The 16,555-nt window shown below is 39.0% G+C and overlaps 1 protein-coding gene across 1 annotated transcript; it reads left to right on the top strand.

Annotated features, from left to right (window-relative positions):
- Positions 1–4,370: 4,370 nt before the first annotated feature.
- On the top strand, positions 4,371–16,085 carry LOC124961946 (vacuolar fusion protein CCZ1 homolog). The gene is given in 4 exon segments (XM_047520997.1): positions 4,371–4,444; positions 14,360–14,798; positions 14,876–15,263; positions 15,266–16,085. Coding segments are annotated over 4 exon segments (1,497 nt in total). The 3' UTR covers positions 15,862–16,085.
- The last annotated feature ends 470 nt before the right edge of the window (positions 16,086–16,555 follow it).

The raw sequence follows: 16,555 nt of genomic DNA on the forward strand, positions 1-16,555 counted from the left end.
TGTTTGCTGATGATATGATTATATACTTAGAGGAACCAGGAAATTCCACCAGAAAACTTTTAGATCTCATAAGTGAATTCAGTAAAGTAGCAGGATATAAGATCAATGCACATAAATCTAAGGCATTTTTATACATAAGTGATGAATCTTCAGAAAGAGAAATTAGGAAAACTACCCCATTCACAATAGCATCGAAAAAAATAAAATACTTGGGAATCAATCTCACAAAAGACGTGAAAGACCTCTACAGTGAGAACTACAGAACACTAAAGAAAGAAATTAAAGAAAACCTCAGAAGATGGAAAGATCTCCCATGTTCTTGGATAGGAAGAATTAATATTGTCAAAATGGCCATACTACCAAAAGTGCTATACAGATTCAATGCAATTCCAATTAAAATCCCAATGACCTACCTTACAGAAATAGAGCAAGCAATTATGAAATTCATCTGGAAGAATAAAAAACCCAGAATATCTAAAGCAATCCTCAGTAGAAAGAGTGAAAGCAGGGGGTATCGCAATACCAGATCTTCAACTCTACTGCATAGCAATAGTAACAAAAACGGCATGGTATTGGTACCAAAATAGAAAGGTGGATCAATGGTACAGAATACAGGACACGGACACAAACCCAAATAAATACAATTTTCTCATACTAGACAAAGGGGCCAAAATATGCAATGGAGAAAAGATAGCCTCTTCAACAAATGGTGCTGGGAGAATTGGAAATCCATATGCAACAGAATGAAACTAAACCCATATCTCTCACCATGCACGAAACTAAACTCAAAATGGATTAAGGACCTCGGAATCAGACTAGAGACCGTGCATCTTATAGAAGAAAAAGTAGGTCCAGAGCTTCAACATGTCGGCTTAGGACCAGACTTCCTCAACAGGACTCCCATAGCACAAGAAATAAAAGCAAGAATCAATAACTGGGATAGATTCAAACTAAAAAGCTTTCTCTCAGCAAAGGAAACTATCAGCAATGCAAAGAAAGAGCCTACAGAGTGGGATAAAATCTTTGCCAATCATACTTCAGATAGAGCGCTAATCTCCAGAATCTATAAAGAACTCAAAAAACTCTACACCAAGAATGCAAATAATCCAATCAACAAATGGGCTAAGGAAATGAATAGACACTTCACAGAAGAAGATCTACAAGCAATCAACAAACATATGGAAAAATGTTCAACATCTCTAGTAATAAGAGAAATGCAAATCAAAACCACCCTAAGATTCCATCTCACCCCAGTTAGAATGGCGATTATCAAGAATACAAGCAACAACAGGTGTTGGCGAGGATGTGGGGAGAAAGGTACACTCATACATTGCTGGTGGGGCTGCAAATTAGTGCAGCCACTCTGGAAAGCAGTTTGGAGACTCCTTAGAAAACTTGGAATGGAACCACCATTTCACCCAGCTATCCCACTCCTTGGCCTATACCCAAAGGCCTTAAAATCAGCATATTACAGAGATACAGCCACATCAATGTTCATAGCTGCTCAGTTCACAATAGCCAGATTGTGGAACCAACCTGGATGTCCTTCAATTGATGAATGGATAAAGAAAATGTGGTAAATATATACAATGGAATATTACTCAGCCATAAAGAATGATAAAATTATGGCATTTGCAGGCAAATGGATGAAATTGGAGAATATCATGCTAAGTGAGATAAGCCAATCTCAAAAAAACAAAGGACGAATGATATCGCTAATACGTGGATGATGACACATAATGGGGAGTGGGAGGGGTTAGTGTTAGGGTTAGAGTTACGGTTAGGAAGGGGGGCAAGAATGGAGGAAGGAAGGACTGTATAGAGGGAAAAGAGGGGTGGGAGGGGTGGGGGGGAAGGAAAAAAATAACAAAATGAATCAAACAGCATTACCTTATGTAAATTTATGATTACACAAATGGTATGCCTTTACGCCATGTACAAACAGAGAAACAACATGTATCCCATTTGTTTACAATAAAAAAAAAGAAGTGAATGAATGATCTTAACATGTGTCATTCACTCCTCTGACTTGCCCTGTCTAAACTGCTATGCTGAAAAGAGCTAATTCAGAAAAAATTCTAGAAGTTTCCCTCTTGTTATATAGGAGTATACCTAAATTGGAGCAGCTGAGGGAGGTCAGTCATTCAAGAACAACTTACTTTCCTGCAAGCTGGGCCTGGTACATTGCTTTGCCTTATGTTCTCTTGGGGGAGGATCATTAGATTAAATTCAAGAATTGCACCAGAGGGTATGTGAGTAACTTGGATCAGATTCAACCACCTAAAAAGGGACAGACTGAGATTACTGCCTTTGAGAGAAACAGATTAACACAGTGGCCAAGAAGTTTGAAATCAGATAGATCTATGTTTGAATTCTGATTGCGACATTTACTAATTATGGACTGATTTACTCATAGACTTAATAATTATCTTTTAATGGTCTGCTCTGTGCCAGGTACTGTTCTAGATTCTGGGGATAATGTGATCTAGCATTAGTGAGCACTTAGTGCATGCCTGGCTAATATCATACCCTCAAAATGTGGTAGATAACTATTATTAGCAATACCATACTAATGCTGTCATCTGCGATTCAGGCACTGATACTCCGAGGAATCAGAAGCATATTGATGGTATTAAATATGTTTTTAAGGAATTATTTCAGTCACTACCATGTTCCAGTCAAACTCACAGAGTACAGTTATGCATTGATAATGACATTCTGGTCAATGACAGATCACATATATGACAGTGGTCCTATAAGATTAGAACAGAGGTGAGAATTTCCTATTGCCAAGTGACATTGCAGCCATTGTAACATCTTAGCTAGACACATTACTCACAAGTAGGGATGGTGGTATTCACAAAACCACTGTGCTGCCTGTTGTATGAAAGCATAGCTCATATAATGAGCTGCACGTTGTAACATGTAAGAACGACAATAAGTGACAATGAGGGTTATGTATTTCCCACTCCATACTTGGTATCGCTCTTCTGGAGAATGCTCCCTCTACCTGTAATCTTACTGTCAATGCATACGCCACGTTTTGCCAGCAGCAGACGCACACATCTCAAGCTCGCTGTGCTTCAGTTGCATGTGGAGGCCATGTTTGGCTTGCTGTAGGCTGTCTGGTTTGTGTGAGTGCACTCCATGCACACCATGGGACTGCCTACAGACGCAATTCTCAGAATGTGTCCTCTTCTTGAGTGGCATATCATAGTGTGTGTAAGTCTCTGCCCACCTTCCTCACCTCTCTGCTAGAGAGGTGGTCTGCCCCTTATCTTCTAACTTCTCCTTTCCACCCACTAATGCTTTTCATTTTCCAAAGTCCAAACTAAATCTCTACCTAGGAACTAAACTTATATTCACTAAACCTATCTCAGACATCTCCTGAAAAGACATGGGCACAACTGGATGTTTATGCATGGGCAAACTTAACCCTGTGTGCTGTCCAGCCTCTCAAGCCCACAGGAATGCTGGAGTGCTCTTCTGGGGCAATCCCAGAGGACTGGAGCAGACACTAGAGGGCAAGTCCAGCACAGACTTGCCTGAAGATTCAAGTTTGCCAAACTGGACAACCCAGAAAGCAGAGTCAGGCAAGAGAGAGGAAACACGAAAGGATTCCTCCCCAAGGCAGACAGTAAGAGAGTGAAAAACCAAGGAACAGAGGAACCATGATATGAGATGAGCCCGAGCATCTCAGTGGGCGGAGACGTCTAGGGTAGCTGAGAGAGGGCTGCAGTCCAGGGGCTGGCTGGGTTGTGTTGTGAAATCACCTGCAGAAACCAGATCTGCATCCTGAGTGAAGACTCCAGCAGTCTTAATGACTTTCCAGTTAGTGGAGAGTTCAGAGCATAAGTTTTGAGCAGGTAACCTCTGATACTCTTTGCATTCAGAAATTTCAGGTGGACCTACACCCTTCTCCCTCTTTCCCCTGTCATTGCTTGTTCCCTACCTCTCCTACATACTCATAAAAGTCAATGGTCAAAAAACTCAATCAGCATTATTGAGACAGTGCTGGCTTAGGAAGAATGATCTGCCTGGAGTGATGTAGAAAGATATCCAAGCTACATTGTTCCATTGGAAAAGGAAAAGGAAGGTGCACAATTGTTCATATTGTTTGGTCACATTTAATTTTAAAATATAATATGAGTGAATATGCATAGAAAAATTCTGAAAGGATTCACAAGTCTTTGTGCACATTGGTTACTTGCAGGGTTAGGAAAAAGTATTATGCTTTAAATGTGCATTTGTTTAAAAAGAAAAACTAACTGAATTACCTCCAAGCACAGTGAATAGCTGCATCCGCACACCACCCGCCTGCACTTTTTCATTTCTTAAAGAGGCTCTGAACAGAGTGGCAACTTGAGAAAATGGTAAACATCACCAGCAGAAAAGAGAAGGTGGGCTGGAGCCCGAGGAGTGCTGAAAACGCCAAGGGCTTCCGGTAGTTTTAAGTCTGTTCCTAACGATAAGGAACAATAATTGGATGGAATTTAATCTCTTGTTCTTTTACCCACGCGAAACACCTCGATGTCTTAGCTGACGGCAAGTTCAATAGAAGCTACTGTGGGCGGACAGAAAGTCAGATGCAAACTCTAGCTGCCTCATTAGACGTGATGTTCCCTTGTTGATGTGCTGTTCGCTGAGCAGGCGGGAACGCAACCAGAGCAATCAATGTTGCAATTTATTATAAAGGTGACATGTATTCACTGGAAAAATCCAAATAGTACAAAATTGTACCAAGTAAATAGCGCCCCCATTTTTCCACCCCTATCTCTTCCCCATGGCTTGCTGAACAGTTTGGAATGTTTTCTTCCAAATACAAACATGTTATAGACAGGTGCAATTTTCTTCAACAAAAGAAATCACTTGCGGTTTGCTCTTCACTTCTAAATCGTGGACATCTAAATTGAGAGATGCTCTACAGCCTCCTTGTCATTCCCTTACGTGTGAACATTTGCCACGTCTATAGGGTATATTTGTAAAGCAGAATTTCTGGGTCACAGGGTACAATTAAAATGTTGATAGTGACAAATCCTGTCCAGAGGTTGCCTGGGACTCGCCTTTTAGAAACATTATTTATGCATATATGAATGTGTCCAGTGGAAAAATTAAGTAGGCAATAGGACATAGCCTTGAGGGGTTTGCAATTCTCCACTTTACATTTCAGTTGTGTGACCTTGGACATATGAATTAACAATTTCTTCTGTCTCAGTTTACTTCACTTTTAAAATGGAAATCACATCTCCTCCCTCCTAGATGGCCACATGGATTAAATGAGAGAATTTGAATAACCTGATTACAACGGTGCTTACCAAGTAGAGAGCTCTTATTAGACGTGGTTAGGTGAAGAATGTGGAAAACAGGTATCATAAGATGATGGAAAAGAATTTTTGTGTACTGTCGATTGTCTTTAAATGTTTGAATAAGATGCACATCTCTGGGCTGAAGGCACACGGGATTACTCACAGGTAGAAGGCACGTCACTTCTTCCAAACCTAGGATGAGCTCAGGGGCCTTCAGATTGTTCAATTTAGTGGACCTTATTTAAGAATAAAAAATACAAAATGACACATTCCAAATTTGAAAAGAGTCTTGGAAAGGGCTGTGCAGGTGATGGTCTCTGAGATTTATGCTACAGTAAATCCACCTTCCTATGAGCCGCTTTGTGAGTCAGTAAGTATTCTGGGACTGAAAAATTATGGTTATGGTCACAGCAGCCACATCAGAGGACTAGAAATAAGGCAGAGAAGTAAAGTTGTCTTTTTTTTTTTTTTTTTTTTAATAGTGTTCTTCAATTGATTCCTATACTGGTATACTGAATGGGAACTGGGACTAGATAACATTTGATAGCTCTTAAATTCCTCAGTTTTCCTGAATCTGAAAGTTGTTAATATATATTGAAACACCCTAAATATTGTGTTTCTTGAGGGAGAAGAAAGAACAAGTAGTTTACACTGTAAGTTTTTATTCCTTAAATAATCCATAGTTCGGGGCTGGGGAAATAGCTCAGTCGGTAGAGTGCTGCCTTGCAAGCACAAGGCCCTGGGTTCGATCTCCAGCACCACACACACACACACACAAAATAAATAAAATAAAAATAAATAAATAAATATATATATATATATTCCATAGTTCCTAGAATTAAAGTTTCTCCTGAAGACAAGAATGACCTAGGCAGCACCGTGGTGGGGTGAAGAACTGGGTGGCCCCAGGAAGCTGTGAGGAGGGCTCGCACACACCCCACGCGAGAGGAGGGCTGCAGGGACCCAGCAAGGCTGCAGCAGCCCCGGTGGGGACTGCGTATCAAGGAGATTCCAGACATGTGGGGAGATTCTTGCTCTGGAACCAGGTGATTTTTCTTTACTTACGGGGAGAAAATGTCTGGGTGCAAGTTTAAGCAGTTGACCTGAAGAAAGGCCTACGTGGGAAGAGAGATGTAACTTCTAACTGTGCCTCTGCTACTAACTATTGACCTCAACCAGGCCCCTAATTTCTTGGTAGCAGTTAACAACAGCTTGAGTTCAAGTGTGGGCTTTACCATGTGTATTAGTCAGGGTTCTCCAGAGAAACAGAACCAACAGACTGCGTGTAATTATAAGAGGGGTTGTGTCAGATTGACCTTCATGCTCAGAGACTGGGTGGCCACAAAACGACCTTCTGCAGGTTGGGGAGCCAGGGAAAGTGGGAGCTTCTCTGTCCAAGAAGCTGGAAACGTCCAAACAGGAGAGACCAGTGTTGCAGCCCTAGTCTGAGGCTGAAGGCCTGGGAGCATCCTAGAGAGCTGCTGGTCCATGTTCAGAGACTGAGGAATCTGGAGTCTGATGTCCACAGATAAAAGCCATCACAGAAAAAAGCACCTGCTCAAGAAGGGTCAGTATGCACACCTGTGAGCTTCCCCATCTTCTGATTTTTGCTCCATCAGGAACCCAGCCTGTTGGATGGTGCCCCGCACATTCGGTGTGGGCTCCTCCGCTCAGTTTGCTGACCAAGTGCCAATCTTCTCTGAAGCACTCTCACAGGCATGCCAGGAAATATGCTTCGCTGATTTTCTAGGTACCCCTCAGGCCAGTCAAGTTGACAACCAAAAGTACCACCACATCAACTATTAGCTGTGCAATTTTGGCAAGTTAAGTAATCTAAGTCACAGTTTACACAATTTCCTGTGTGGAAATGGGGGTGATTATACTTAGTTCAAATCTAAAATTGCTTGAGGTTGAATTAGTTAGCATTCGAAGCATTTCACATAGTGCCTGGCACACAGTAAGTGTTCAATATATCTTACTAGATTGATTAGTTTTTAAAACAATGATGAACATCTATTATGCAATTTTTGTGTACCAAATGTAATGAAGATTCCAAACAGTACAGGACAAAGTCCTTCCTTTCAGGACTATATAATTTACTAAATGAAATGATAAATGAGTGTTTAAGATTCAAGGTAATATTTGTTAGTCTTATATAACTAGTATTTGTTAGTTGCACACATTAGTACAGTAAAGATTTTTGGAATGTGGTGATGAGTCACTTCTGGCTGAAATTATTAGGAGCTATATTAGAGAAGAAGGCCTTTGAGACCTCTAAACATGGGCAGAATGTTAAAAATCAAAACTTGCAAGATATACAGAAAGAATCTCCATCTATGGGTATTGAGCCAGTTCAAATTGGTAGGGAAACAGAAATACACAGTTAATTTTAAACAACTTTGTTGAGATATAATTGCATAAAATGAACTGTACACATTTAAAAGATACCATTTGTTGTTTTGATATGTATGTATATGTGAAATCATCACCACAATCAAAATAATGAACATATTACTGCAAACGTTTTCTTATGTCACACAGTAATACTTCCTGTCTGCCTGAGTCCAAACACTTCCATTTCCCAGGCGATCACAAATCTGCATGCTGTCAGGGTAGATTTGCTAGGATTTTGTAGAATTTTATGTACATGGAAGCATAAGGTATGGGTTTTTAAAATATCTGCTTTATTATAGTCAGCATAATTATTTGGAGATAGTTCATTCTTTTTTATTGCTAAATAGTATTCTATTAATGAATCTATGATTTTTTAAATCTATTCTCTCAGACATTTGGACTGTTTCTAATTTTTGGTTATTGCAAAAACAGCTTCTATAAGCATTGATGTACAAGTGTTGATATAGACACAGGCTATTTTTTCTCTCAGATAAGCAACTTAAGTGGAATGAATGAATCATACGCAAGCATGTGTCCAACTTTTAAAGAAAATGCCAAATTGATTTCCAAAATGATTGTGCCATTTTATATTCCCACCAACAATGCATGCAAATTCTATTTCCTCCAATTCCTCACCAACACTGGATATGTTCAGACTTCTAGATTTAAAATATTTTTATAGGTGGGTGGTGGTATCTCCTGGCGTTTTCCTAGTGACAAATTATGTGGAGTGTCTTTTCATATGCTTCTTGGCCATTAGTATATCCTCTCTGTTCAGTTCTTTTGTCCACCTCTTTATTGGGCTGATTACTGTTGCATTTAGAGGTTCTTTATGCATTTCGAGTATGTTCTTTGTTGAATAAGTAGTAAATATTTTTATTCTTTTTATACCTTCCTGGGTTCAATCTACTAATATTTTGTTGTGGATTTTTGCATCCCTGTTAGCCAGGGAAATTGGTAGTTTTCTGGTTGTGTACTGTCCCTGGCTTTGGTTTCAAGGTCATGCTGGCCTTACAAGATGAGTTGGGAAGTACTCCTTCCATTTTCTGGAAGTGATTGTGTAGGATTGGAGTTGTTTCTTTAAATATTTGGTAGACTTTGCTGGTGAAGTCATTTGAGTCTTGACTTTCATACATCAAGCTTGTATCTTACAACTGTAATAAGCATGTCTGTTCATGAGTTTTGGCAGCTTTTTTGAAAATTCCATCAGATGTTCTATATCGGTGATCACGTCCGTGAGTAAACACAGTTTTATTCCTTCCTTCCCAATGTGAATGATTGTTATTTTTTTTTGGTACCAGGGATTGAACCCAGGGACACTACCACTGAACCACATATCCAGGCCTTTTTTATGTTTTATTTAGAGACAGGTTCTCACTGAATTACTTAGGGCCTCACTAAGTTGCTAGCTTTGAACTCTCAATCATCCTGCCTCAGTCTCCCAATGAATGACTGTTCTTTCCTTGTCTGCTGGACCTGGCTAGACCCTCCAGGACAAAGGGAACAGACATAACTACTCCGTACCTGACTGTAACTATAAGGGGAAAGTATTCAGCTTTCAACCTTAAACATCATGTTGGCTGTGGAGTGTAGATACCCTTTATTAGATTGCAGGAGTTCCCTTCTATTTCAGTTTGCTGAGAATTTTCTCTATAATGGATGTTGGGTTTGGTTAAATGCCTTTTCCCCCTGCATCTATTGAGATGACCATACGGTCTTTCTTTTTCAGTCCACTAATATGGTGAATTAAGTTAATAAATTTTTATATTAAACCAATAAACCTCTTTGACCATAATGTATCCAATTTGTTAAGACCTTGTTAAGAATTTTTGAAAAAAAAAAAAAAAAACAATTTTTGTAACTATTTTCATGAAGGATCTTTATCCGTAGTTTCTTTTCTTGTCACGTCTTCGTCTGCTTTTGATATTGATACCGCTGTTTACCGGTGACGAGTTCTGCTCCTTCTAATGTTGAAGATTGAACACTAGAGAAGCACGCCGAGGCAAATGTAGAGTGGAAATGCAGCTTTATTAAAGAAAAGTAAAAGCAGACTTCTCCCAGGTGGAAGAAGGGGGCCATGGATGATGTTCTAAAGTCCCAAGAAGTGTGCTCACCCTACATCTTTTATAGATTAAAGTCTCTTTTGTTCTCCAGTTCTCTCCCCCCTTATCTCTCTTTCCTGCCTACGAGACTAGGCCTGGTTTTGCATTAAGTGAGAAACCATGGGCAGGGGGAGGGCCAGGGTGATTCAGGCAGATAAGGGCCCAGGGGGCACCAATTAGCAGCAGCTTGCTTGCAGTCCTTGATAAAGGCAGGTAAATTTGGTAATCAATGGACTCCAGAGATCCTTGACATTCCATTCTTCCAGGGGCAGTCTCCAACTTCCAGAGGCAGATGGCTTTATGGCCTCCATTTCCTCAATTTGACCCGATCCCCTATTTCTACACTAATTACCTGTTCTTAATTCTGGCTTCAATATCAGGCTAATGATAGCCTTACCGAACAGGGAAATATTCTCCCCTCTTCAGTTTCCTTATTGTTTGTGATTGGCATTACAGATGTGCCTTGACTTATGTTGGGTTACATCCCAATAAGTTCATCATAAGTTAAAAAAATCCCAAGTTAAAAATGAACTTACTCCAGCACGCCTGACCATCCTAGCTTAGTGACACAACATCTTAGAGTATTGGTCACTTCCCTTTGCTATCATGTGGCTGACTGGCAGCTGCTGCTGTTCAGCATCATGAGAGAGCATGGAACCACACATCACCAGCCCAGAAAAGACCAAAGTTCAAAATGTGAAGTGTGCTTTCTACTGAATGCATCTTGCTCTGGCACATTTGTAAAGTTGAAAAATCACAAGTCAAGTCATACTAAGTCAGGGACTTTCTATAATTCTTTCTTTCTTTTTAAAATATTTTTTAGTTGTAGATGGACACAACATCTTTTTTTATATTTATGTTGTGCTAAGGATTGAACCCAGGGCCCCCGCACTTGCTAGGTAAGTGCTCTACCACTGAGCCACAACCCCACCCCTGCATTTCTTTCTTAAATGGTAGAACACACCACTAAAGCCATCTGGGCTTTGAGGTTGTATTTTGTTTTGGGGAAAATTTTGAACTACAAATTGAACTTATTTAATAGATATCAGGCAATTCAGACTTTTTATTTCCTCATGAGCTTTGGAAGTTTGTGTCATTAAAGGAAGTTGTCCATTACAGTTAAATTGTTGAATCTATCACCATACAGTAGTTGATAAGATTCATGTTATTCTTTTAATAGCCGTACAATCTGCAGTGATGTCTCTTCTTTCATTCCTGGTATATACAAATTCTGTGGTTTTTTTTTTTCTTCATTCCTCAGTATGGCTTGAGGTGTACCAATTTTATCAAAGAAACAACTTTGGGTTTATTAATTTGCTCTACTGGGTTTCCATTTTATAGGTTTCACACATTTCCACTTTGATTTTTATTATTTTTTTCTTTTGTTTACTTCAGGTCTACTTGATCTTTTTTTCCAGTTTCTTTAGGTGGAATCTGAGTTCATGGACACAAGATCCTTTTTGGTAATAGAAGAGTTTAGTGCTACAAATCTCACCTTAAGTATTGCTCTGTTGCTTCTCACAGATTCTGATAGATTGTTTTCATTTACATTCAGACAAAATTACTTTCTAACATTTCTTTGGATTTTTCCTTTGATTCATGGGTTCCCTAGAAATGTGTTACTGAATATTCAAGTATCCAAGGATTTTCCAGATCTTTCTGTTACTTCTTTCTAATTTAACTCAGTTGTAGTGTCAAGGTATTCTTTGTATAATTTGAATCCTTTAAAATTTGTTGAGAATTATTTTATAGGCTGAGTATGATCTATCTTAATGTCCATGTGGGTTCTCCATAACCCCCAAGTCCTTTAGGGGTTATATGAAGGGCCCATTATGGAAACCTGAACACACAGTGGGCTTAACTACAGAAGAGGAATGCTAGGTTTGGGGCTTTAGGACATAGTACCCATAAGCAAAGCTGTTCTTCCTTTGGGAGTAGATAAGACTACTGCCAAGGTTGCTGATTGCAAATGTGGCCTGGGAAATGGCCTAAGAGAAACACTGACAGGTTCTAGCACTTGTGGAGTAACTGCAAGACTATGCAGGGATACTCAGGGTCTGTGGTGGGTTGTCCCTCCAGTAAACTTGCTGAAGCTCTTTTCATTCTTTTGGATAATTTTTTTCTGTTTCCTTTTAGATGGCCTCTATGGCTATGCTTTCCCGTCCATTTATCTTTTCTTCTGAAATATCTAATTTCCCTTGATGTATTCAGTATATTCTTTATCTCGGACATCTCAGTTTTCATATCTACCTGTTTTATTCTTTTTAAAAATATTTTTCATGCCTTTATTAAGTCTTTGAAACACAAGGAATATAGTTGTATTTCCTGTTTTAATATCCTTATCTGCTACTCTGACATCTCTGTCAGTCCTAGGTCAGTTTCTATAAATTGCTGTTCTTTTTATTATGGGTGTGCTTTCATGCCTCTTTAGATGCTTGGTGATCTGCGAGTGGATGCTAAATATTATGATTTTTACATTGTCAAATGATAAATGATTTTACAACACTGCAGATTGTCTTGAGTTTTGTTTTCTGATGTAGTTACTTGGAAACAAGTTTATCCCTTTGTGTCTTGCTTTTATGATGTGTTAAGTCAGTTTTAAAGCACTAGGGCTAATTATTTTACACTAATGAAGCAAGAGCTTTCCAAATATCCTACTGAATGCCCTGTGAATTATGAGTTTCTCCAGCCTAACTGTTGGTAGCAGGCACCCACCTGGCCCGCTAACCCTTTCAGGTGACTCTTTCCTTGGCCTGGGTACTCTCTGTACACGCATGCTCTGAATCCGGCACTCGGCCGAATCCGCAGGTGGGGCACTCAGAAGCTCTCCAGTGTTCTCTCTCCCTGGCCCTCTCCACTCCGATACTCCATCCTAGGAGTATAACCATCTTATTCCCCAAGGTTCTCAGCTTCATCTCTTGAATTCAGGGAGTCCAGACCCCACCTCAATGCTGTAGTCTGGTAACTAACTCAAGGCTATAAACTGAGGCAACCACTGGGATGACCTCATTCATCTCTATCACTCAGCACTACTGCCCTTCATTGCCTGATGCCAGGTGTCTTGAAACATCACTTTCATATATTTTTGTCATTTTTTGTTGTTCCAGAAAGAAGGATTATACCTATTTCCAGTTTGGTCAGAAGTGAAAGTCCCCTCACTAATTTCTTGACTCTGGCTCTTAATCCCTCACATATTTCTTTTTTCTTTTCTGTGCTCCCAATTCCCAACTCCCGAAGGATAAGTTGCTTAAAGTATTTTCAAGGCTCACCACCAATCCTCTATTCATTTAAAAAAAAATATTTTCTTCGTTGTTGATGGACCTTTATTGTACTCAATTATTTATATGTGGTGCTGAGGCAAGCACCCTACCACTGAGCCACAACCCCAAGCCCCTACTCATTTTTTTTTTTTTTTTGCGGTACTGGGGATTTGAACCCAGGGCCTTGTGCTTGCAAGGCAAGCACTCAACCAACTGAGCTATATCCCCAGCCCCCCTACTCATTTTTAAAGTCTCTTTTTTTCCCCAAGTTTTCTGTTGCTTGTTTACTGTTGCTGTCTTCAAGTTCACTTATCTTTTCTTACGCAGTTTAGTAAACACATTTAGTTTTTTTAAATCTCAGATGTTATAGTTTTCATCTCTAGATAATTTGATTAGAACCTGTAAAGAAAATATCTTCCATGCCTCTACTTTGAATGTTTGATCTCTCCTCCAGCTTCTGAAATATGTGGATTACAGTAATAATTAATATTTTACTGTTCCTTTCTACTAATTTGATCATCTGCATTGATTTTGAATGTTTTGATTAATCAATTGTTTTCCTCATTTTCTGCTTCTTCACATACCTCATAATATATCATGGATGAAATATTTTTGCAGAAATCCTGCAAAATATTTTGGCAGAACTTGAAGATTTTACCTTGTTGAATACTGAATATTTTTATATTACTACAGATATTTTTGAGTGGGGACATGGTTAAGTTACTTGGGAAGAGTTTGACCCTTTCTAGGTCTTGCTTTTGGGTTTTTCAGGCAAGATATTGCAACATTTAATCAAGAGTTAATTTACTCCCCCTTCTGAGTACTCTGTCTGCTACTTGAATTGTGAGGTTGACCTTTCTGGCTAATGGAAACAGGAACTATTATTTTTGGCCCTTCATTCTAATGCTTTTTCTGTCATGCATTCATTGATCAGATTCCTGTAAATCTCTAGGATTGTCTCTTCTTGCAACTCTTTTTTCCTAAAATTGGTTTTACAAACATTAGCTGCCCTCCCCTTTTAGAGAGACCACTGGCTATAACTGGGCTTGTCTTTATTATAGTGCATTTTGAAAGTTTTCTCCAGAGAGTAAATTGGGGAAACCTGTAGTGTCTGTATTGTTCATTTTCTGTCTTTCATGGATCATTATCTTTTCATGACAAAGTCTTGAAAACCTTTGTTTCATGTACTAACAGATTTTAGTTATTTCAGGCAGGATGATAAATTTAGTGCTGTTTATATCACTTCATCTGGAATCTGATGTCCTTTAATTTTTGAAGAGTGAGATTAATACTGTAGTACTCGGCAGCCGCGGCGGCCCGGGGCTGGGAGCGGGGCTTGGGCGGCCCAAGAGAAGCAGTTCCCGCTGGCGCTGCTGAGTTTCTTCATCTACAATCCCCGCTTCGGTCCGCGCGAGGGCGAGGAGGAAAATAAAATTTTGTTTTATCATCCAAATGAAGTAGAAAAGAAAGAAAAAATTAGAAATGTTGGGTTATGCGAAGCTATTGTACAGTTTACAAGGACGTTTAGTCCATCAAAACCTGCAAAATCTTTACATACACAGAATAGACAGTTCTTCAATGAACCAGAAGAAAATTTCTGGATGGTCATGGTTGTTCGGAATCCAATAATTGAAAAGCAAAGTAAAGATGGAAAACCAATTGTTGAATACCAAGAGGAGGAACTGTTGGACAAGGTCTATAGTTCAGTGCTTCAACAGTGCTATAGCATGTACAAGGAAAAGAACTTCTTACATTAGGAAATTGAAGGACATCGGAAATTGATATTGTTTTCCATGATATCTTACACCATTAGCTTTTTAATGGGACATTTTTGAAAGCCATGGAAGATGGAGGTATCAAGCTCCTGAAAGAAAGATTAGAGAAATTCTTTCATCGGTATTTGCAAACGCTACATTTACAGTCATGTGATCTACTTGTCATTTTTGGTGGAATCAGCTTCTTCCCATTGGATAAAATGACTTATTTGAAAATTCAGTCCTTTATTAACAGAATGGAAGAAAGCCTGAACATAGTTAAATACACTGTATTTCTCTACAATGATCAGCTCATCTGGAGTGGATTAGAGCAAGATGACATGAGAATTTTATACAAATACCTCACCACCTCTCTGTTTCCCAGGGACATCGAACCTGAGTTGGCAGGAATGCCAGGAAATCTTCAACACTATGGAAGATTTCTTACTGACCCTTGAACCTTAATGATCCAGAAGCAAAATACAGATTCCCCAAAATTTTTGTAAATACAGATGACACTTATGAAGAGCTCCATTTAATTGTTTATAAGGCCATGAGTGCAGCTGTTTGCTTTATGATTGATGCATCCATACAACTGACATTGGAGTTTTGCCGAAGACTGGACAGCATTGTTGGGCCCCAGCTTACAGTGCTGGCATCTGACATTTGTGAGCAGTTTAACATCAACAAAAGAATATCTGGGTCTGAAAAAGAACCACAGTTTAAGTTTATCTACTTCAACCATATGAATTTAGCAGAGAAAAGTACAATTCACATGAGGAAAATGCCCAGTGTGTCACTTACGTCAGTTCATCCAAATTTGATGAAGATTCTAGGTGACATCAACAGTGATTTTACTAGAGCGGATGAAGATGAGGAAATCATCGTGAAAGCCATGAGTGATTATTGGGTTGTTGGGAAAAAGTCTGATCAGCGGGAGCTGTATGTCATTTTGAATCAAAAAAATGCAAACCTGATTGAAGTCAATGAAGAGGTGAAGAAACTTTGTGCCACACAGTTCAATAACATCTTCTTCTTGGATTGACTGATAATGGCTCACGGAAAGCATCTTTTAAAAAACTCAGCAAACATTTTGTTTACCATTGCAAGTTATTGGTCATATTATTGACTGGATTAATGACAATAGTAAAGCAATACTTGCTTTGAAGAATCAAATTTCTACTCAGTCTGATGATCCCCTGAGGTTTTTAGATTTTAAATATTTATGTGGAATTACTTAAAGGTAGTTGGCTCTATCTCTATCATTCCATTCTTCTGACATGTGAGTATTTTACTGGAAAATGAGACTAATAAATTGTTAAAAGTTTAAAAAAAAATACTGTAGTACTCTTACGCAATTGTTGATCCAGTTTCTAATAGTTAAAATTTATTGATAAACTTGCTCAGAGTATGATTTTAATTCAAAATATAAACTCTAAAATATAAATTTAAAACCAAGCAAATTAGCTCTGTCACTTCCAGGGATTCTTCCTTCAACCAGTTTCCTGGAATATTTCTCCCTTTGACCTCCTGCTATGCAGCAGATACACTTGGATTTGCTGGGGCTTGCTACCTGTGAACACCATAACATTATCCTAGCCCACCCGGAGGTTGCAGCCTAGTGAGAATGTTTTTAAAGTTTTTTATTTTTATTTTTTGGTACTGGGTATTGAACCCAGGTGCACTTACTGAGCCATATCCCAAGTCCTTTTTATTTTGAGGCAGGGTCTGGCTAAGTT

This window comes from Sciurus carolinensis, chromosome 12 (genome assembly GCF_902686445.1).
Source record: "Sciurus carolinensis chromosome 12, mSciCar1.2, whole genome shotgun sequence".
In the NCBI taxonomy this organism is placed as follows: Eukaryota; Metazoa; Chordata; class Mammalia; order Rodentia; family Sciuridae; genus Sciurus; species Sciurus carolinensis.